This window comes from Schistocerca piceifrons, chromosome 3 (assembly GCF_021461385.2).
Source record: "Schistocerca piceifrons isolate TAMUIC-IGC-003096 chromosome 3, iqSchPice1.1, whole genome shotgun sequence".
In the NCBI taxonomy this organism is placed as follows: domain Eukaryota; kingdom Metazoa; phylum Arthropoda; class Insecta; order Orthoptera; family Acrididae; genus Schistocerca; species Schistocerca piceifrons.
In genome coordinates this window covers 229718970-229741544 of record NC_060140.1, presented here as the reverse complement: position 1 = coordinate 229741544, position 22575 = coordinate 229718970, and the positions used below count along the sequence as shown (strand labels likewise).

Here is a 22575-nt window from a genome sequence, read left to right as displayed (position 1 = left end):
GAGTCATTAGGTGACGAGTCTTGCCATCATAGCACCAAGTTCGCGCAAATCTGTTCGATCTTCCACATGCCAGCTGGCCTCATACAGCCATGACTCCTGCAATGTTGGAATATTGTCACAAAAATGCAAATGAACTTCACCTTCTCCTTGACAATGCAAGGCCTCACAGAAGTCTGTGCATCTAAGAGGGGCACACAAAACTTCACCGGACTGCTCTTCCTCATCCAATCTACAGCCCTGATCTCACACATTCTGACTTCCATCTGTTCACCCCAGGATGCACTCTGCAGGAAACAGTATGTGGATGATGGGGTTTTTTTTTGATGCAGCAGATTATTGGTTCCATGTCAAAAACTAGAGTGGTACCATGGGGGCATACAGGCCCTCCGAGTGAGGTGGTGCAAGGCTGTCACAGAAAACAGAGATTATGTTGCAAAATAGGTTTTTTGTAGCCAAAAGAGTGAGGAATAATACGATGTACTGGAATTCTGACTAAAGCCAACCTGCTTTCAGAAAAACAAGTGCTGCATTACTTATTGGATGCCCCATGTATAATAATTTGGTATCATCATCTCATTTGAAGTTCTGACGTTTACTTTGTGTCCTAAGGTTCCCAGCACTGAGTGGAGCATCATGACTGTTAAAGAATTGGGATTTTATTTGGAAGGGTGGCAATTCAAATCCCATCTGGGTATCCAGCTTCAGGTTTCCTGTGGTCTCCATAAATCACTTAAGGCAAATCCCATAATGGCTCCTCTGACAGGTACAGCCAATTTCCTTCCTCAGTTCAAGCTTGTGCTCCATCTCTAATGACCTAGTTGTCAAATGGACGTTAAGGGTGCCCCATCATTACACTTTAGACGATAGAAATTGGATACACAGAGTTTGAGAAGAATAATTGATACAGAGGTTGTGGGGCACTCAGTACATGCTTAAAAAGAGTTGTTCGAATATTTTTGTCATTCAGAAAACAACTATTATTAGTCACACTTTTACTGATGCCATCTTTTTCACGATTTTCAAAGAGATTCTCCTAGTTACTTTCCTTATTGTGTAATATGTTTTCGCTATAAAAATGGCCCATGGGCTGTGTGCTTTTACCACACGCATTGTACAACCTGACCAGTTTTGAAATTAAACAGCACATACTTCAAACCAAAACAGCAAAATATTCATTTCTATGGCAATATTTTACTATTCTGTTGTGCGTGAAATCACTTTTAATCCAGACATTTTCCATAAATCTCTATCAAAACTCTAATCAGTTTGCTGGAGCTTCAGCAAAATATTGGGAAAAAATCACACTTATCCTGAATAAAATTACCACTTCTTTGTGTGTGTGCCCGTGCGCGCGTGTGTGTGTGTGTGTGTGTGTGCGCGCATGTGCACATGGGTGTGCACGTGCCCGTGTGCGTGTCTGTCTGTCTGTCTGTGTGCATGTGCATAGTTTCCTGGTTTCCATTTCTTATTTATGTCCTGGAATCACCTTTTACAAGTTTTACTGTTACAACTCCTCATGTTACATTAAAGACAGGCACTGTGTTATTAGTTTTAAAAAATAAATTACAAATTCCATTTCATACCTTTTACTATGATGCATAATCACCATTTTCATCACGATGTTTCTCAAGATTGCCAGATAGTGTTGGATCAGGTCGCCGACGCTTGAAGAAGCCCAATTTCCACAGAACCAATGTTAGCAGAATGAGTAGCAGTAGTCCAGCTACAATGGCTACTATAATAATCCATACTGGTACAGATTCTGCCTCTTGTTGTTCCAGTTTATCTGGGAAAGCTTCTGTTTCAGCCTGCGAAAGTTCATACACAATATCAAACAAAATTATGTATGGGCAAAATATCCTGTTGCTGCATATTAAATCAATTTTATACTGACATTCCAAAGAATGTGTAAGTTGCACCACTATACTGGGAAGCAGTGGGCAAACATCCGTGGTTTGCACCCAGAATGAAGCTTCACTCTGGAATGGAGTCTGTGCCGATTTGAAACTTATGATAGATTAAAACTGTGACAGATTTGGACTCCAGCCTAGGATATTTCCCTTTCACTGGCAAGTGATCTTTTCTTCCAGGATTGCTAGGACTGCAAGGTATGCGGCAGATTTTCTGTGAAGTTTCTAAGTAGGAGATGAGGTACTGAGTTGTGCTTGCATACCTGTCAGTAGAGCACTTGCTCGTGGCACAGGTCCAAGATCTGAGACCCAGTCCAGCACACAGTTTTAATCAGCCAAGATGTTTTAACATCCTCAGTTCGTGATTCTTTTCTCACTAAGCAAATATATGCGAGATACTGTTACTTTTTTCTGATACGTGATACGTTTAAACATAACTGCACCATGTCAAAGACAGTCAGGTCTGTCAACACAACTTTTAAATTAACAAAGTAAATAAACAGACTATACAATGATGGTTCAAAAAATTTGATTTAATATTAAGATTTACAGATGATGATGATGCTGAACATCGATAAATGAAAAACATCGCATACTGTAACAAAATATGCTCAGAAGTACTGTAACGTTACGTATGACAGACATAAAAAATTACAAATTAAATTAACTCGACTGATTTTCAAGAATGAGGTTTTTGCAATACACTGTAGCACAATGCTATATTGGGAGGAAAACAATTGTAAAAGCAACGGGGCTTGTACTATATAGCTTTTCCACAAATGCCACCCTCAGCAAAATTCTAGTCAATTCACTAATTTTCTTCTTTGGTTGGGAAGTGCTTCATCAATAGCTACCAGTCAGAAATACCTTTGAGGAGTTTGACCAGATCAGAATACTGAAATCTCTGTAACTGGGTAGATTCAGGGAAGTATTGTTATCAAACACTTCAGCACCCAATTCAATATGTCATGCTCTGAAAATGTACAGCAGAGTAATATAAAATCCATACCTTACTGATACTGAGTTCATTATTCCCAACTACAAGGTGTACAACTTTACTTCCGCCATTTTTTCCCCAACATTTTAGGCTTTAATGAAACAAATTAGTTATACATATATCATTCAAAGTGTTTTCCATCACTGGCCACTACTTTCTCTCATCTTTCGGGCAGTGTACAAATCCCGTGTCGGAAAAATTGTTCATCTTTTGAAGCGATCCACGAATCTATCCAATTTGTAACTTCTTCATGAGATTGGAAGTGTTGGTCAGCCAGGCCAAGCACTATTGATCTAAACAGATGATAGTCAGAGGGAGCAATGTCTGGAGAATACAGTGCGTGGGGCAGGACTTCCCATTTTAATGCTTCCAAGTACGTTTTGACCTCTTTTGCAACATGGCCTCGAGCGTTGTCATGCTGCAAAATCACTTGATCATGCCACTTGCTGTATTGTGGCCGCGTGTCTTTCAATGCTCTGCTCAAACACATTAATTGCATTCGATAACAAGCACCTATGATTGTTTCACTTGGTTTTAACACCTCATAGTACACGACGCTGAGCTGATCCCACCAAATGCATAGCATGATCTTGGAACCGTGAATATTCGGTTTGGTCATTGACATGGAAGCATGGCGGGGATATTCCCATGATTTTTTGTATTTAGGGTTATTGTAATGAACCCATTTTTCATCCTTGGTCACAAAGCGATGCAGAAGTCCCTTTCGTTTTTGCCTCTGAAGCAACTGTTCTCAAACACACAAACGCCGTTCAACATCTCTTGGTTTCAGCACACGCGGGACTCAAGTTCCTTCTTTCTGAATCATGCCCATAGCCTTGAGACATTTTGAAATGGCTTGTTGTGTCACTCCCACTAACTGTGCCAATTCTTCTTGAGTTTGGTGTGAGGCTTCACTAAGCAATGTCTCAAATTCTGCATCTTTAAAAACATTCTCTCTTCGATCTCTATGCCGGTCTATGACGTTAAAATCATCATTCTTGAAGTGCCGAAATGGCTCATGACATGTTCTTTCACTAATAGCACCCTTACCATACATACTTGAGAGCATTCAATTAGACTCAGCTGCTGTTTTCTTCATATCGAACAAAACAGAAACACGTCCTCCAAATGACGAGAATTAGGCTCGTAAACTGACATTTTCAAATGAGAACAACTTTATGATGCAGACACAAATCGGCTAATGTTTGAATGAGGTTATATTGACCAAGGTCCAAGCTAACTGCCTGACATCTGCGATCTGTTTCTTTAGACCGTTACTTACCATTGTCGCCACCTATCGGCAAACAGCGGAAGCAAAGTTGTACACCTTGTATAAGTCTGAAAAGATTTCATTCTTCCATTCATCATGTTCAGTAGAACCATTGATAAAGGAGGAGTATGAAATAGGTCAAGGTATAAATTAACAAAAGAGAAGCAGAAATAAAGCCTGATCATTGTATTAATATCCATCTCAAGTATATTTACTAGTGGCAAATACTGCAAGAGCTGCCAAGGGCTGGAGAGTGGAGGTAGTCATGTAAGCTCCTGTGAGCTCAGTATAGTATGTACTTGAATAACACCACTGTAGTTCACACATGCTGCACAATGTCTACTGATTATATAGTTAAATACACTGAATGGAGAACTTCTGAAGATACTACAAATGTAATAGAATTTCAAAATGAAAAACTCATTTAGAATGTCCATTAATTCTGTACAGAATAGAAACAGAAAGGTTTCACTCTGTGACACATTGCATTGTTAGCCACTTTGTTGATGCTGCACATTTTTCTAGATTCTGACTGAGATAAACTTACGCTGCAGTATTCTTCTACAGCAAAGACATAACTAAGTAAAAATCTGTGCTATTCACATGTTTATTTGTATGTAAAAGCCAACTGGCATTTTCTTTAGTATGAGACTGTGTTTGCAAGATTCGTGTGCTGATTTCAAATTCTAGATTTGCATATTTTACTGTAAACGTCACTTCTGAATAATCTTTCACTGACTGTATCAATACCCATATGTATTGTGAAACTTCGAATATTCGCGAGTGCTGCAATAAATTCCTACTGTTCTTGTCACTTGTAGGCTTAAACTTATTTGTGGTCTTATAAAATTTTTGAGAATAGTGGGCCTATCCTCATTCAAAACCTCTAATTGTATTGTATAATTATGTGAGAAGAAGGTTATTTATGAGAATTTTTGGACACTTGCAAAACTATATTTTCGTAAGTTGCCGGTATGAGTGTTTTCAGGTAATTTATTTCATAGCAAATCAGTGATTGTGATTCAGTATTAATACAAAAGAATAGATCAACCTGAATTTGATTGTAAATCGATGCAAATAAAAGTGCCTTTTTGAGAAGTTATCTTTGTTCTGTGCACAATCTAATTTGTAGTAAATCGGAGTTTGAGATTTAGTTATTGTAGCAGATATTCTAACAAACATAGTGCATTACATTTAGTTTTGCCTTAAAGAGGAGTATATATATTATCTACATTTATCATAAATGAACTCTATAGCTCGATCAACATCAAACTGAAAAATTAGGGAGGGTGCTATAAGTGCATAAATAATTCTGCATGATGTTTGCTAAGTAATAAACGGCAACAGAAAAAAAGCGCACAGAAAATATGTCACAAACAGCAACAATAATTGCTTAAAACTTGCTGTAACATATAATAAATTAGATTGGGAGAACAAAGAAATAAACGAATAACAAGGTGTTTTGCATCAAGGCGGACTCAATTTTCTGATATTACTGTAATTCTCCCCCTCCCTTCGCCCCTCCCCCTCTCCCTCCCCCCAGCACCCTCACCCCCCCCCCCCTCTCTCTCTCTCTCTCTCTCTCTCTCTCACACACACACACACACACACACACACACACACACACACATACACACACACACACACACTTTTTCTGCACTTCAAGGAGAGATACAAACCTCTGCTTCATCATCAGCTGTATTTTGATGAATGGCTGGACTCTCTGGCAGCTCTATCCTGGCATGAGAACGTATTCGCACAGAGTCAACTTTTGGGTAGTCTTCAACCAGTGTTGAATTCCAGAGCCTGAACCAGAGAACAAGTGTAATGAAAAACAATGTAACTCTGTATGTATTTTTAAATTACTGATATGAATATAATAGAGGGAAACATTCCACGTGGGAAAAATATATCTAAAAACAAAGATGATGTAACTTACCAAACAAAACCGTTGGTATGTTGATAGACACACAAACAAACACAAACACACACACAAAATTCAAGCTTTCGCAACCCACGGTTGCTTCATCAGGAAAGAGGGAAGGAGAGGGAAAAACAAAAGGATGTGGGTTTTAAGGGAGAGGGTAAGGAGTCATTCCAATCCCGGGAGCAGAAAGACTTACCTTAGGGGGAAAAAAGGACAGATATACACTCGCGCGCACACACACACACACATATCCATCCACACATATACAGACACAAGCAGACATTTGTAAAGACAAAGAGTTTGGGCAGAAATGTCAGTCGAAGTACAGAGGCAAAGATGTTGTTGAATGACAGGTGAGGTATGAGCGGCGGCAACATGAAATTAGCGGAGGTTGAGGCCTGGTGGGTAACGGGAAGAGAGGATATACTGAAGGGCAAGTTCCCATCTCTGGAGTTCTGACAGGTTGGTGTTAGTGGGAAGTATCCAGATAACCCGGACGGTGTAACACTGTGCCAAGATAGGCATGTTTAGCCACAGGGTGATCCTCATTACCAACAAACACTGTCTGCTGCGTCTATTCATGCGAATGGACAGTTTGTTGCTGGTCATTCCCACATAGAAAGCTTCACAGTCTAGGCAGGTCAGTTGGTAAATCACATGGGTGCTTTCACACGTGGCTCTGCCTTTGATCGTGTACACCTTCCAGGTTACAGGACTGGAGTAGGTGGTGGTGGGAGAGTGCATGGGACAGGTTTTACACCAGGGACGGTTACAAGGGTAGGAGCAGAGGGTAGAGAAGGTGGCTTGGGGACTTCATAGGGATGAACCAAGAGGTTACGAAGGTTAGGTGGACGGCTGAAAGACACTCTTGGTGGAGTGGAGAGGATTTCATGAAGGATGGATCTCATTTCAGGGCAGGATTTGAGGAAGTAGTATCCCTGCTGGAGAGCCACATTCAGAGTCTGATCCAGTCCCGGAAAGTATCCTGTCACAAGTGGGGCACTTTTGGGGTTCTTCTGTGGGAGGTTCTGGGTTTGAGGGAATGAGGAAGTGGCTCTGGTTATTTGCTTCTGTACCAGGTCGGGATGGTAGTTGCGGGATGCGAAAGCTGTTTTCAGGTTGTTGGCGTAATGGTTCAGGGATTCGGGACTGGAGCAGATTCGTTTGCCACGAAGACCTAGGCTGTAGGGAAGGGACCGTTTGATATGGAATTGGTGGCAGCTGTCATAATGGAGGTACTGTTGCTTGTTGGTGGGTTTGATGTGGACGGATGTGTGAAGCTGGCCATTGGACAGATGGAGGTCAACGTCAAGGAAAGTGGCATGGGAGCTGGAGTAGGACCAGGTGAATCTGATGGAACCAAAGGAGTTGCACTTGGAGAGGAAATTCTAGAATTGTTCTTCACTGAGAGTCCAGACCATGAAGATGTCATCAATAAATCTGTACCAAACTGTGGGTTGGCAGGCCTGGGTAACGAAGAAGGCTTCCTCTAAGCGACCCATAAATAGGTTGGCATATGAGGGGGCCATCCTGGTACCCATGGCTGTTCCCTTTAATTGTTGGTATGTCTGGCCTTCAAAAGTGAAGAAGTTTTGGGTCAGGCTAAGGTAATGAGGAAAGAGGTTTTAGGTAAGGTGGCGGGAGATCGGCGTGAAAGGAAGTGCTCAATTGCAGTGAGGCCCAGGACGTGCGGAATATTTGTGTATAAAGAAGTGGCATCAATGGTTACAAGGATGGTTTCCGGGGATAACAGATTGGGTAAGGGTTCCAGGCGTTCGAGAAAGTGGTTGGTGTCTTTGATGAAGGATGGGACACTGCATGTAATGGGTTGAAGGTGTTGATCTACATAGGCAGATATACGTTCTGTGGGGGGCAGCTACAATGGGGTGGCCAGGATGATTGGGTTTGTGAATTTTAGAAAGTAGGTAGAAGGTGGCAGGTAGGGGCGTGGGGTGTCTGTGGGGTCAGGAGGTTGATGGAGTCAGGTGAAAGGTTTTGTAGGGGGCCTAAGTTTCTGAGGATTCTTTGAAGCTCCGCCTGGACATCAGGAATGGGATTACCTTGGCAAATTTTGTATGTGGTGTTGTCTGAAAGCTGACACAGTCCCTCAGCCACATACTCCCGACGATCAAGTACCACGGTCGTGGAACCCTTGTCCGCCGGAAGAATGACAATGGATCGGTCAGCCTTCAAATCACGGATAGCCTGGGCTTCAGCAGTGGTGATGTTGGGAGTAGGATTAAGGTTTTTCAAGAAGGGTTGAGAGGGAAGGCTGGAAGTCAGAAATTCCTGGAAGGTTTGGAGAGGGTGATTTTGAGGAAGAGGAGGTGAGTCCCGCTGTGACAGAGGACGGAACTGTTCCAGGCAGGGTTCAATTTGGATAATGTCTTGGGTAGTTGGATCATTAGGAGTAGGATTAGGATTATTATTCTTCATGGCAAAGTGATATTTCCAGCAGAGAGTACGAGTGTAGGACAGTAAATCTTTGACGAGGGCTGTTTGGTTGAATTTGGGAGTCAGGTGTACCAGGATGGCCCCCTCGTACGCCAACCTATTTATGGGTCACTTAGAGGAAGACTTCTTGGTTACGCAGGCCTGCCAACCCAAAGTTTGGTACAGATTTATTGATGACATCTTCATGATCTGGACTCACAGTGAAGAAGAACCCCACCACTCCTGGGATTGGAATGTCTCCTTATCCTCTCCCTTAAAACCCACATCCTTTCGTCTTTCTCTCTCCTTCCCTCTTTCCTGATGAAGCAACCGTGGGTTGCGAAAGCTTGAATTTTGTGTGTGTGTTTGTGTTTGTTTGTGTGTCTATCAACATACCAACGCTTTTGTTTGCTAAGTTACACCATCTTTGTTTTTAGATATATTTTTAAATTACTGTATTTACTTGTATCATAAATATAGCAGGTTTCACCTGGATCTTATTTTGATAACAGCTTCTTGTTTCATCTGCAGGTTTCTTACTGAGCAGCGAAATCTGATGCATTTGGCAGAGCCTTGGGAACAACTCTGAAAAAGATTATGCATAATATTAAACATTACCACATCAGTTAGATTAAAATATTGCAAATTTTATTTGTCTGTGAATACATAGACTTCAACTGTTACAGTTTGTTGAGGATCTGAATTTTATTTTTGACGCTAAATGATACTGATATTACTATACAGACACTTGTTGACAAACCAGAGGCTGAAATACAAAACAGAAAAATAAAAGCTAGAAGTTTGAATTCTGTCTTTGAATGTCTATAAGGAAATAACTGAAGCTTCCCACCATGAATCACTATACTGCTGTAAAGACAAGTGGCACTGCCATTGTTTCAATTAATGTTGACAAGCAGCTGAAATTTTAATAACTCAACAAAGCCACTGGGGGTCCCTTAATTGCATACAGAAAGGCCATAAAATAGAAAGCTAGAAAGCAGATACTTCAGTACAATTCAGTGTATATTTCTTCAGAACGTATTTCAGCAGGACAAAGGCCTACTGATTTATATATCTGTCTCCAAGAAGTAACTAAACTGCCCAAGAGTAGATTATTATTATTTTTTATTGTAGTGTTGTGAGTGATCTAATAAATCTCCTCAAAAAGTGAAAAATGGAGACAGATAATATCAGGCATGTCTCAGGATTTGGTGTTAGGTCCAATGATCTTCTCACTGTACGTGAATGATCTGTCACCAGTTCTGTCCCAGAATAATTATTACATGTGTACAAGTTATCTCCAAAGAGTGTCACATGGGATTTCCAATATTCTCGCACTCTCTTCATGCAAACTATCCTAGAGAGAAAATGAATAGGACCTTTTTCATAGAAAATTTAATGTACTATACATTTGTGATGCACCACGTTTTCACTGTAGGGTGTGGTTTTCGAGTAACTAAAGAAAAACGTACGAAAGTGATATTAAATGTGTCCAATCTTGGAAACCATTTGAAATAGGGCAAATGTCCATATGAACATCTTTGATCAGAATCACTGATACTACCAAACCTCAAAGCATGTACCTTGTCTCCTTACTCACCCTATATATTGTTTCTGTCTCCTCTTCCTCCCACTGATTTACAGTGTATCCCACTACCAAAGTCACCTCTCTCTAACTTACTTTCACTTACACTGTCTCCTGTTGTCATACTTTTCCACTGCTACTGTCTCCATCGTACCTAGGCAACTCAAAAAGTCTGGGGGACCTAACTTACTTTCTTTCTCTACCCCCATGTGTTTCAAATTTCATTCCAAATTGCACCCTCTTCTATATCTATGTGTTACAATGCAATGGTCCAGCAGGGTTCAGACCCCCCAACCCCATGTATGCTCTTCACTCATTTGTATTTTTCATTTCCACTGTCTCTTTTCTCTTTTGCTCCCACTGCTTCTACCTCCATCAATCTCTCTTTTTTTCTTTTTCTGCCACTGTTTCTCAGTGGCCATCAATATCTCCTCTCTCTTTTGCTCCAATTTCTATTGTCTCCATCAATCTCTCTGTTGCATTGGCACTCTCTCTCTGACACAATCACTGTTTACCACCTCTTTCTCTCCCACTGGCAATGTCTCCTCTCTCTTGCACTGCCACTGTCTCTGTGTTACTCTCTTTGGCACAAAAAAGCTGAATATGTTCGGGCACCAAAATCTTGATGGCAGAATGAGTATTGAGGCAGCTGGTTCCCCATTTTGCTCTGAGAGAAGTGTGTGCTACTTACATGAAACCAATTCCATAGATCGGTAAAGTTCTTACAGTTTGTTTGTATACTTTGACACAGTTATATATTTTTACCTATCTGAACAAGAAATAGGTATGCATAACATATGGCAAGCACAAAAAATTTGCTTATTTTTTTCTGATAACTTTTCTCACCTCTGGCTCTCGATAATGGGCAACAATATTGAAAAAAGAATGAAGGTTCCCTGAGACCATCACCTTACGAACATATGGTAAAAATTTTGAAGATCTGTCATGAATTGATAGTATAGAAGTGGCCATCCCACAATTGGTACTTTGGTACTGCTCATGAAAAATGGTGCTTTTATAAGCCACCTAAGTTCCACCATCGATCATACCTAATGAAAAAGAACCAACTGATTTGCTCAATTTGCCTGGGGTGGAGGAAGTGTCTAATGTTTAAACTTTGACACTGTGCTGTAAGATAGCTAGAATATTACCATTCTTCCAATAGGTATACAAATGGTCGCAAGGCCGAGGGCTCTCCAAAACACTTGACCCCTCCTCTCTGTGTTCAACAGATCCTGAGATGACCCACTGAAAAATCACATTTTCTGATGCGGCTTTTTGGAACATATTGGTACCACACACTGTTGTGCATGAACTGAGTCTTGTTCTCTTTTTTATTACTGGTTATGTTATAACCTCTTTCCGAGACACTATTCATTCCATTCAATCAATTTTTCAAGTTGTTTGACATGCCTAGGAGGATTACAATGTTACTGGCAAACAAAGTTTTTATTTCTTCTCCCTAACTTAAATTCCTGTACCAAACTGCTCCTTGTTTTCTGTTTACTTTATGTACAGACTGGATGACAGAAAAATGGGCTGCAACCCTCTCTCATTGCCTCCTCAGTTAATGCCTCTCCTTCATGTCCTTCAGCCCTTTATAAGTTGTTGATTAAGGTAGAGAGATTGGATTTTAAAATCTTGAAACCAGTCATGGTTTGAATAAATATTTAATACATCTGAAGTAGATCTCCCTAAATTAATTATCACGCCTCTCAGTCGTGGATGTTCTATGAACCAAATCTCTCTATATGTTGAGGATAGTATTTTGTCCTGGTATTCTATCCCAGATATCTTCAGAATTTTGAAGAGTTTTTGTCAGTCAACACTGATCAAAAGCTTGCTCTACAGCCACAAATGTTGTAAATACGGGTTTGCCTTTTTTTTTCCAGCCTGTCTAATGAGGAACTGAAACTGATCTTTCCCAGGTCAGCCTGTATTAGTCATTCCATCCTTCTATAGATAATTCATGTCAGTATTCTATTTTGCAACCAAGACTTTTTAATGTATAGTTTACTAAAGTAGTCCCTAGACTATCAATAATATTGGGCAAGAATATTCTACAATGTATTGACAGTAGTTTCCAAACAGCAAAGTGATACTGCAAAAAATACATGTCAACTCATGAAGTTGAAAACATGCTGCATACGGACACCAGCTATTATTTGGCCATTGGGCTTGCTTTTCACTCATGGAAAGAAGAGAAGAGGTGTAGTTGGGTGAGGCAGTGGTGTAAGTAGAGAGGAAGACTGAACCTTGAAAATTTACAAAGTGACTTAAGCACAAGTGTGACAAGCGATTATTGGAACTTTTTGAGGATGAACAATTGCTCATTTGATGTACTTTTGCAGGCAGTTACACCAATAATTAAGAAAAAGGGCACTCAATTGTGAGACACTATTCCTGCAAGGCAGCACCTTCCTATGATTTGTCCAAAATGAATTTAACCTCTTTACTAATTGAAGTTTATTTGCTTCTGTGTACATGTCCCTATATATAGACAACAATGGAGACAATATTGGTTGTTTTTCTTCTGATGATTATTATACTCATTTGATTTTACGTACCATAAGGCTGACTAATCATTTATATGTTTCCAATAATTCTAAAATGAACATGTTTTCCATCTACTTCGAAGTCATTTCCGCAATTTGGTTTACACAACTCAGTAAATCACACAAAATGAACTGTTTACCATACAGTATCAGCTAGAGACTGCACACACCAAAAACCAGTTCGTGCAATAAAAATATGATTTCAGTAGATCCGTCAATGTATTGCACAAAATTTGACAATTCAGAGGCTTCCTTTAGCAGGATACAGATCAGCTGGCTGTTTTTCAAGGAGTTCCTTGCGGGGTGGGGCAGTGGCCACATACATAAAAAACAGAATTCCATTTGAGTCCATAGACGTATCATGGCACTTCACTGAACAGATATTTGAATGTTGTACAGGGGCAGTTGCATTTAGTGAAATTAAACTTCTAATTGATATTGTTTATAGGTCCCCTAACTCTGACTTCAGAGCATTTCTGCTCAAAGTAGAGGGGGGTTCTTGATTCACTTTGTAGGAAGTACCAGAAATTAGTTATATGTGGTGACTTCAATATTAATTTCATATATGATAGTGCAAGAAAAAGGACGTTGGTACATCTCCTAAATTCATATGATCTGATGCAGACTGTGTTTCCCAACTAGGGTGCAGGGGAACAGTAGCACAGCCATAGACAATATTTTTATTCATTCTTCATTACTAGATACCAATTCTGTTACTAAAAGGGTGAATGGCCTTTCAGACCATGATGCTCAAATTTTAACACTAAAAGGCTTTTGTACTCAAACAAATGTCACATATAATTACAAACTATGTAGGAAAGTTAATGCAACAGCAATAGAGAGTTTTTTAAACCTCATCAAGGAACAAGAGTGGCAGGATTTTTATAGTGCTGATATCATAGATGACAAATAAAATGCTTTCCTTAACACATTTCTCATGCTCTTTGAGAGTTGCTTTCCATTAGAATGTTCTAAATGGGGTACCAGCAGTAAAAGGCAGCATGGATGGCTAACTAGTGGGATAAGGTTATCATGTAGAACAAAGTGGGAATTATATCAAAATGTTTGAAGTAGTCACAATCAAGCTACAGTAGCCCATTACAAACAGTATTGTAAGGTGCTTAAAAATGTTATTAGGAAGGCAAAGAGTATGTGGTATGCAAATAGAATAGCTGAATCACAAGGTAAAATTAAAACCATATGGTCAGTTGTGAAGGAAGTGTTCAGTCAGCAACACAAGGTCGATGTTATAAAGTCAGTTTGTAGTAAAAATATTTCTGTTGCTAATAAATCAGATATATGCACTGTATTTAACAATCATTTTCTGAGCATTGCTGATGAATTAAATAAAAATTTAGTTCATATAACTCTCTTGGAAAATGACTTTCAATGATTGATGTCTGAAATACTCTTCTGTGATACAGACATGGGGGAGATTGAGTCAATAACTAAATCACTGAAGACTAAGGACTCTCATGGATATGATGGAGTTCCTAGCAGAGTATTAAAGTACTGTACCACACATATTAGCACTGTATTTAGCCATATTTGTAATTTTTGCTTTAGGAATGGTCAGTTTCCTGAACAATTACAGAACTCAGTAGTAAAGCCTCTTATAAAAAGGGAGAAGGGGATAATGTAGACAAATTTAGACCTATTTCTGTGCCATCAGTGTTTGCTAAAGTTATTGAAAAGGCTGTGTATGTGAGGATAATTGATCATTTTATAGCACACGATTTGCTATCAAATGTACAATTCGGCTTTAGAAGTTGTTTAACATCTCAATATGCTATATTCTCTTTTCTCTGTGAGGTACTGGATGGGTTAAACAAAAAGTTTCGGACACTAAGTATTTTGATTTAACTAAGGCGTTTGATTGTGTTGATCACAAAATATTGCTCCAGACGTTGGACCATTACAGAATACAGGGAGTAGCTCACAATTGGTTCACCTCTTACTTTAACAACACACAGCAAAAGGTCATTATTCACAGTGTTGAGAATGGCTGTGATGTTGGGTCTGAGTGGGATACAGTCAAGTGGGGTGTGCCCCAGGGATCAGTGTTGGTGCCACTCCTGTTGCTCATTTATATAAATGATATGCCCTCTAGTATTACGGGTAACTCAAAAATATTTCTGTTTGCTGATGACACTAGCTTGGTAGTAAAGGATGTTGTGTGCAACATTGGCTCAGTTTCAAAAAGTGCAGTTCATGACATAAGTACATGGCTTGCAGAAAATAAACTAACACCAAATCACAGTAAGACTCAGTTTTTACAGTTTCCAACACACAGTTCAACAAAACTTGACATTTTAATTTCACAGAACGCGCATATGATCAGTGAAACTGAACAGTTCAAATTTCTAGGTATTCAGATAGATAGTAAACTGTCATGGAAAATCCGCATTCAGGAACTTGTTCAAAGACTTAATGCTGCCATTTTTACTATTCGGATGGTATCTGAAGTGAGTGATCATTTGACATGAAAATTAGTCTACTTTGCTTATTTTCATTCGCTTATGTTGTATGGTATTATATTTTGGGGTAACTCTTCCAACTCTAAAAGGATATTTTTAACTCAGAAATGGGTGGTTTGGGCAATAAGTGGTGTAAGTTTGCGAACCTCTTGTCAACCCCTGTTCACGAGTCTGGGTATTTTGACATTGGCCTCTCAATATATATATTCCTTACTGTTATTTCTTGTTAACAGTATTAGTTTATTTCCAAGAGTAAGCAGCTTTCACTCAGTTAATACTCGGCAGAAATCAAACCTGCATTTGGATCGGACTTTCTTAAGTCTTGTAGAGAAAGGTGTGCAGTATACTGCTACATCCACTTTCAATAAGCTACCACAAGAATTCTAAAATCCTAGTAATCCAGCACTTTCAAATCTAAACTGAAGAGTTTCCTCATGGGTTATTACTTCTATTCTGTCGAGGAGTTCCTTGAAAAATTAAGTTGATTCTTATTGTATTGTTGATTGTGTTTACTTAAAATTATGGCTTGACATTTTTCAGGTTCAGGAACATTTTATTTTTATCTATTATTACTTTTATGTTGTAGTTTCATGTACTGACATGTTCCATGACCTTGGAGATTTGCTCCACAATTTCGTCCTCAGGAACTTGATGTGTAAATAAATAAATAAATAAACATCTTTCACAACATTCAATCTCATTCACAAATGGTCAATAATATTGCTTAATATGATATCTTGCAGAATATTATTAACAGTTGCAGGGAACATTTCATATTCCTGCCAGTGTCTTCTTTGGTACTGGGATTATTGCATTCCCTCTAAAGTCTGAGAGGAAGTTGTTAGTTGATTTCCAGATTAGGCACTTTTAATATATACACTGAACATTGTTTTGCAAGTTCCAAGTCTTAATTGTATATGATGATGGAAGCATAAAAACTGTGTAATAAATAAATATGTTAAGCAATCTAGATGGTTTTGTTCACACACAAAAAAGTATGCTTAGTTTATGGCATATGTCCACATACTCCAAGTGGGACAGTTTTGACATGGTTGGTTCTCCCAAAGATTTAGTAATTCTGATGCAATGTCAGCTGCTCCAGATGCCCTGATTTGACTTAAAGTGGAGTTTATGGGCTCTTTAAAACTACAATGGGAATGTTATGAATAAGTGAGCACTTGCTCTTAAATGTGGCAATAATTTCAGCTTTCTCCATTATGGGAAGGCAAGTGAAAGAAAACACCACATACAAATGAATAAAAACACAATTTAAATCCTTAGGTTTCAGAATTTTAGGCAATTCCATCAGCAGAAGAAACCAAAGCAAAAAGATGTAAGTGACTGAGAAAGAAGCAGACTAATTGTTTTACACTGACCATAGTTACTATTTGTCTCTGTCTTCCATCCTTATCAGTTTGAAGTTCTGCGCGGATAACCATTTCAGTATCACGCTTTCTCCGTGTACTGGCAGATGCATTGGCTTCATTGTCTGATATCATAATAAGAGCCTCCAGTGGTGTCTCATCAACACCTGGTCTCTGGACAAGCCCTAAAGGGTTAACTTGTTCTGGTTCCATGTAGCACTGTCCTCCACCAATTGCTGAAATAATAACAACAACAACAACAACAACAATAATAATAATAATAATAATAGCAATTTTAACAACAGAATTTCCATGTACCTTTGGCATTAAAAGAATGTGTTCCATACAGTTAATTGAATGGTTACTTGAGTTTCCATTACTGCATTATCTAAAGTTTGCATTATATATTCATAATATTCAAAATTACCTATGACAGATTGCGTAAGTCAAAACTATGTGATAACTATACAGTTATCTTGGTGCAAATTATGTTGTTAATGTAAAAGTTCCTTTAAGTTCCACCACCATGGTGCTATCTACAGAATATAGTGAATTAATGAATGAATGAGTGAAATTCTGGAACCCCTGGAAAATGATCAGACACTATGATGTGCTTTTAGGAGCTGTACTCACTTATTTCAAAGCTGAACATGTTTTATTACTGGGGAACTAGGCTATGCTTCGCATTTGCTGAATATGTATGGTAATCGGATGTACGTCCTAATCTCCTTCTCCCCCCTTCCTCTGACATCTCTTCCTCCTCCCTCTCTTTGTCCATTTCCTCCTCTTCTCTTGCTCCCCCCCCCCCCCCCCCCCAATCCATTACTTCCTCTTCCCACTCCTAGTCCGTCTCCTCCTCCCCCCTTGCCCTCTATCTCCTTTTTCTCTGTCTCTGTCTATACCCTCCTTTGTTTTCTCTCTACCCATTTCCTCCCCTCTCTCCCTTCCCTGTCCATATCCTCTTTCCCTCTCTCTTTGATCTTGAGCCTTGTTTATTGTCATAGCAAACAAAATCTCGATTGAGAATTGAAGATGCTTAAATTAAAGAGCAAATTGGTTGGCACTCTTGGTACATGGGGTATCAGAGAGATCTCTCCAACTGCTAAATCTGTGAGGATAGTAGCTTCAATGACAGTATTTTACATAGTATTAATTTGAAAACTGGTAGGATTACAAACTTTTGGACAATTCAGATTCCATGATAGTATTCTAACCATAAGCGAACAAACCATAAATAAAGCTTTCCTGGTTTCTCTTAAAAACGACTGAGAAGAAGAAAATAACACGGCACATTGCTATAGAAGTTACAACTGACTATGAGAAAGGAAATGAAACCACACATTTTCACACTGCAGCATTTTCTTTCTCATAGACAGTTTTAATAAAACACCTGTACATTGTTTTTAAAAAATATATAAAACCTAGTAAAAATATCAAGTAAATCACTCAAGAACTTTTCGACATTTTTGCTAACAATGTTTCCCTTTTATATATAGGGTAATTCTTATTAACATTTAAAAACCCCTAAAGCAACATAGATGATGCTGAGATAAGTACTTTATTATTAAGAGACTTGGGGGCCACAGATGTTGCAAAATACCCTAAAAGTGGCCGAGAAATGTTGAACATGTGACACCGCCAGATGACTTGCCTTGCCACACATGCAGGAATTGGGCTTGTCAATCCTACCTTTGCCAGTAGGAGGCAGTGCCACACATTGCTCTGCTAGGCTACTCTGTTTCCAAACACCGTTTGTAAATGTAATCTGTTATAAAGATAGAAGTTACAACAAGTTACAACATTCACTAAATACTTGACCTGGGTTGGAATGATCAGGTGTGACAGTCTGACAGGCTCCACTGCTGCACATGTTGCAAGGTACATCATCTGCTGATGTCACATGTTCAACATCTGTCACCCGCTTTTGGGGTATTTACCAACATTTGTGGCCCTGTGTCTTACATTAAATTACTTGTCTTATTGTCACTTAGGGGATTTTTAAACATTAATAAAAACACCCTGTATATTAAAAAAAAATTAGTCTTTGTCTGTTCAAATGTTTATGAGTATTATGTAAAAAATTTTAAGTAAATCAGACAAGAACTTTTCGAGATGTTTGCTAACAATGTTTCTCCTGGATATATTATACATATAAATATATATCATGTCCACCCAATTAGTTATTAGAGTATTGTGTAAAAATTTGAAGTAATTTGGTCAAGAACTTTTGAGATTTTTGGTTGCATCATCTTGACTTTATATAGCAGTACAGCTTATTATTATTATTATTATTATTATTATTGTTAACAGAATGTTCCATTCACTTGCTTCACTGGCAACAGGCACTTCAAAAGAAACTGAATGCTTGTGTAGAAGAAGTTAACAAATGCAAATACAATCAAATTAAGTAGGGGCTTTTATTCTTCCGGGAAACTCTGTCCATTATATTCAAAATGTTCATTCCTAAATCAATGCACAATGCAAACTGCGTAGTAATAAATATTAGTAGGTAACTACATAATTACTCTGGTATGTGCTAACTCCACATTGTTTACTACTGTTTAGCTCCCAGACATCAAACTGTCATTTTTCTTTTTAAAAATGTCAACAGTAGCAAAATGCTACATTATTCTGTGTGTACCTCAGTGCCCAAGTGTCAGATTACAAATCTGTAATTCCAGGATTCAGTTTTCAGAGAATCTAAAACAATTTTTCTGATATTTAATGCTTATTTCACAACAGTGTGATGTACTGAAAAATGAGGTCAATGAACAGTTTAAACAATAAATAAGGATTTAAAATGGATTACATATTTCACTGATAAGAATTTAATTAAATACCTAAACAAATCTCAGACAAAATAATCAGGTTAAAGTGTCTGAGCAGAATAAAAATTTACAAGTAACTGCAATGTTAAGTTGTATTTTTGTAGCCTTATAGGTGTGAGTCAATGATTTATTTGAACAATAGAGTCAGCAAAATGTTACATTATCTGTCGACACATCTCTTTCATCAGATGATGTGTGCAATCAGTTTGGGAAAAGTTATTCAATTTTAACACTCCACATCAGCTGAACTGATGGGACACTTATGCGACAGATTTTTGTTGGCACTGTAGAAATGTTTGGATTTTTGTTGCCCAGTGGCATTTGATGTCTATTTATCTGATGTGTGATGTTTACATAAGACTGTGTACTAATAACTTAGTGTTAACATTAAGTGAAGTATTCTATCCCCTTTAAAAACAGACATTTTCTTTTACTATCCTTCTTCATTATGCTGAGGCCATGACACTATAACATCAGCACTGAGAGAATATTTTAACTGGTCACATGCTTCAATCCTCTCTCACAGGCATTACTCGCCATCTTTCATTACAAATAATCCTTGCTGAATAGCTGTAATTTTGTGTTTTTGTTGACTATACCTTTTAGTGACTACAGCTATGACTTTTACCCAATCTTTGTTTGACAAACTAGGTCAAAGTTCAGAACTTTGGAAGTGTTCACCAGTGTCCCAGTACATATGAATATTTTGTTGCATGAGACACAGATCTTTGGATGTTCAACAGTCTGCAGTTACAAATACTTTCCACTATAAGATACAAAGCTAGAATCTGTGCAAGCAGTCATCTCGGCAACTGTAAAAGGACTAAAAACTGAATACACAATGATTAAAAAGGGCTTGGGTCACTTTAACATAGGAGCAGAAAATGATACATCTCTTGTTAAACCATAAGAATAGTGATATGTATATTTTTCAATGGTGGTGTACTTAATACCCCATACAAGAGAAGAACAAATATTGCATTTATGATCCTTTCAAGTATCTGTAATTAAGTAACATTGCATTTGACACTTATGGTCACTTGCATATTTCAATCATAGTTGAGATACAAGTGATTAAATAATATTACATACAGGATTTATGATCCTTTGGATATGACATTCACCACTGAGCTACTTGTGATTAAATAATGCTAAGTGTTTTATGGTATTCTGAATATTTCAATCACTTTTGGGCTATCTGTGATTAAATAATGTTATGTATGGCATTTATTGTCCTTTACATATTTCATTTGTTCTTGCACTATGACAGATTGTCATATATGATACTCGTGAGGAAATGATATCTCAGGTTTAAATGAAATTACAATGAAATGAAAACCCTTAGCTGCTTACAGGTGTTGACATACGTCAACGGGGACAGATGAAAATGTGTGCCTTGACCAGGGCTCGAACCCGGGATCTCCTGCTTACATGGTAGACACTCTATCCAGCTGAGCCACCGAGGACACAGAGGATAGTGCGACTGCAGGGACTTATCTCTGGCACGCATCCCGTGAAACCCACATTCTCAATGTATTGTCCCGCACTATATTCCTAGTGCCCCTGCCCATTATACTCATTACTCGCGGCACGTTGCCGATTCCCGTAAGAGTCCAGGCACTGTTTGTGCATTTGCACAGAAGAAGAAGATGGTCAAGTGGCCGGTGTGCCTTACCTATATACTATCTTAGTATATAGATATCTCAGATGTTGGTGATGATTTTTATTTATTTTTTATAAAAATTACTCATTTTATACTACTTACAATGATTTGAGGACACTTTGCAACTTATGATCCTTGATCAAAGTCATTCACCATTGTGTTACAACAGATGGTCTAAGAACACATATGTTACATAAATTTTTGATCTAAATAGTTCTCTATTATACTATCCATGAAAATGGAAGGTCATGTAGTTTGTTTAAGACACTTCATAAGATTCTTTCAATATTTCACTACCTTTGATGATTGGAGATGATATACACACATCCAAAAAAGTTTTGCATCATCTCGGTTCCAAGAGTTCCGCAATGTGTACAGAAAATTGGAATAGAGATCACCATAAACATCATTCCCACCCTTTTTATTGTTCGTGAAAACCACACATTGCATGTTGTACCACCATACAGCTAGACCTTTAGAGGTGGTGGTCCAGATAGCTGCACACACCGGTACCTCTAATACCCAGTAGTACGTCCTCTCGCATTGGTGCATGCCTGTATTTGTCGTGGCATACTATCTAGAAGTTGGTCAAGGCACTGTTGGTCCAGATTGTCCCACTCCTCAACGGCGATTCGGCGTAGATCCCTCAGAGTGGTTGGTGGGTCACGTCATCCATAAACAGTTGTTTTCAATGTATCCTAGGCATGTGCGATAGGGTTCATGTCTGGATAACATGCTAGCCACTCTAGTCGAGTGATGCCGTTATCCTGAAGGAAGTCATTTACAACACGTGCACGATGAAGACGAATGCCTCACCAAAATGCTGTCGATATGGTTGCACTAACGGTCGGAGGATGGCATTCACGTATCATACAGCCATTGTGGCCCCTTCCATGGCCACCAGTGGCGTACGTCGCCCCACATAATGCCTCCCCAAAACATCAGGGAATCTCTATCTTGCTGCACTCGCTGGACAGCGTGTCTAAGGTGTTCAGTCTGACCAGGTTGCCTCCAAACACGTCGCCGACGATTGTCTGGTTGAAGGAATATGTGACACTCATTGGTGAAGAGAACGTGATGCCAATCCTGAGCGGCCCATTCGGCATGTTGTTGGGCCCATCTGTATTGCGCTGCACGGTGCCATGGTTGCAAAGATGGACCTCACTGCGGATGTCGGGAGTGAAGTTATGCATCATGCTGATTATTGCGCACAGTTTGAGTCACAAAATGATGTCCTGTGGCTGCACGACAAGCATTACTCAACATAGTAGTGTTGCTGTCAGGGTTCCTCCAAGCCATAATCCATAGGTAGTGGTCATCCACTGCAGTAGTAGCCCTTGTCTCTCTGTATCTCCTCCATGCCCAAACAACATTGGTTTGGTTCACTTCAAGACACTCGGACACTTCCCTTGTTGAGGGACCTTCCTGGCACAAAGTAACAATGCGGACGCAATTGAACCGCAGTATTGACCATCTACTCACTGTTGAACTACATACAACATGAGCCATGTCCCCCTTCCTGGTGGAATGAATGGAACCAGTTCGCTGTCGGATCTCCTCCGTCTA

General features: G+C 39.0%; 1 protein-coding gene across 2 annotated transcripts in view; it reads right to left on the bottom strand.

The window, feature by feature from the left end:
* Positions 1 to 22575, bottom strand: part of LOC124787808 (integrin alpha-PS1) — a 563745-nt gene that overhangs the window by 14249 nt on the left and 526921 nt on the right. For both annotated transcript variants that reach the window (XM_047254733.1, XM_047254734.1), the window contains 4 exons: positions 16531 to 16754; positions 9028 to 9122; positions 5857 to 5983; positions 1584 to 1808 (listed from right to left, as the gene is read on the bottom strand). In XM_047254733.1, coding sequence (XP_047110689.1) covers positions 1590 to 1808; positions 5857 to 5983; positions 9028 to 9122; positions 16531 to 16754 — 665 coding nt within the window. In that variant the 3' untranslated portion in view covers positions 1584 to 1589. The remainder of the gene's footprint in view (positions 1 to 1583; positions 1809 to 5856; positions 5984 to 9027; positions 9123 to 16530; positions 16755 to 22575) is intronic.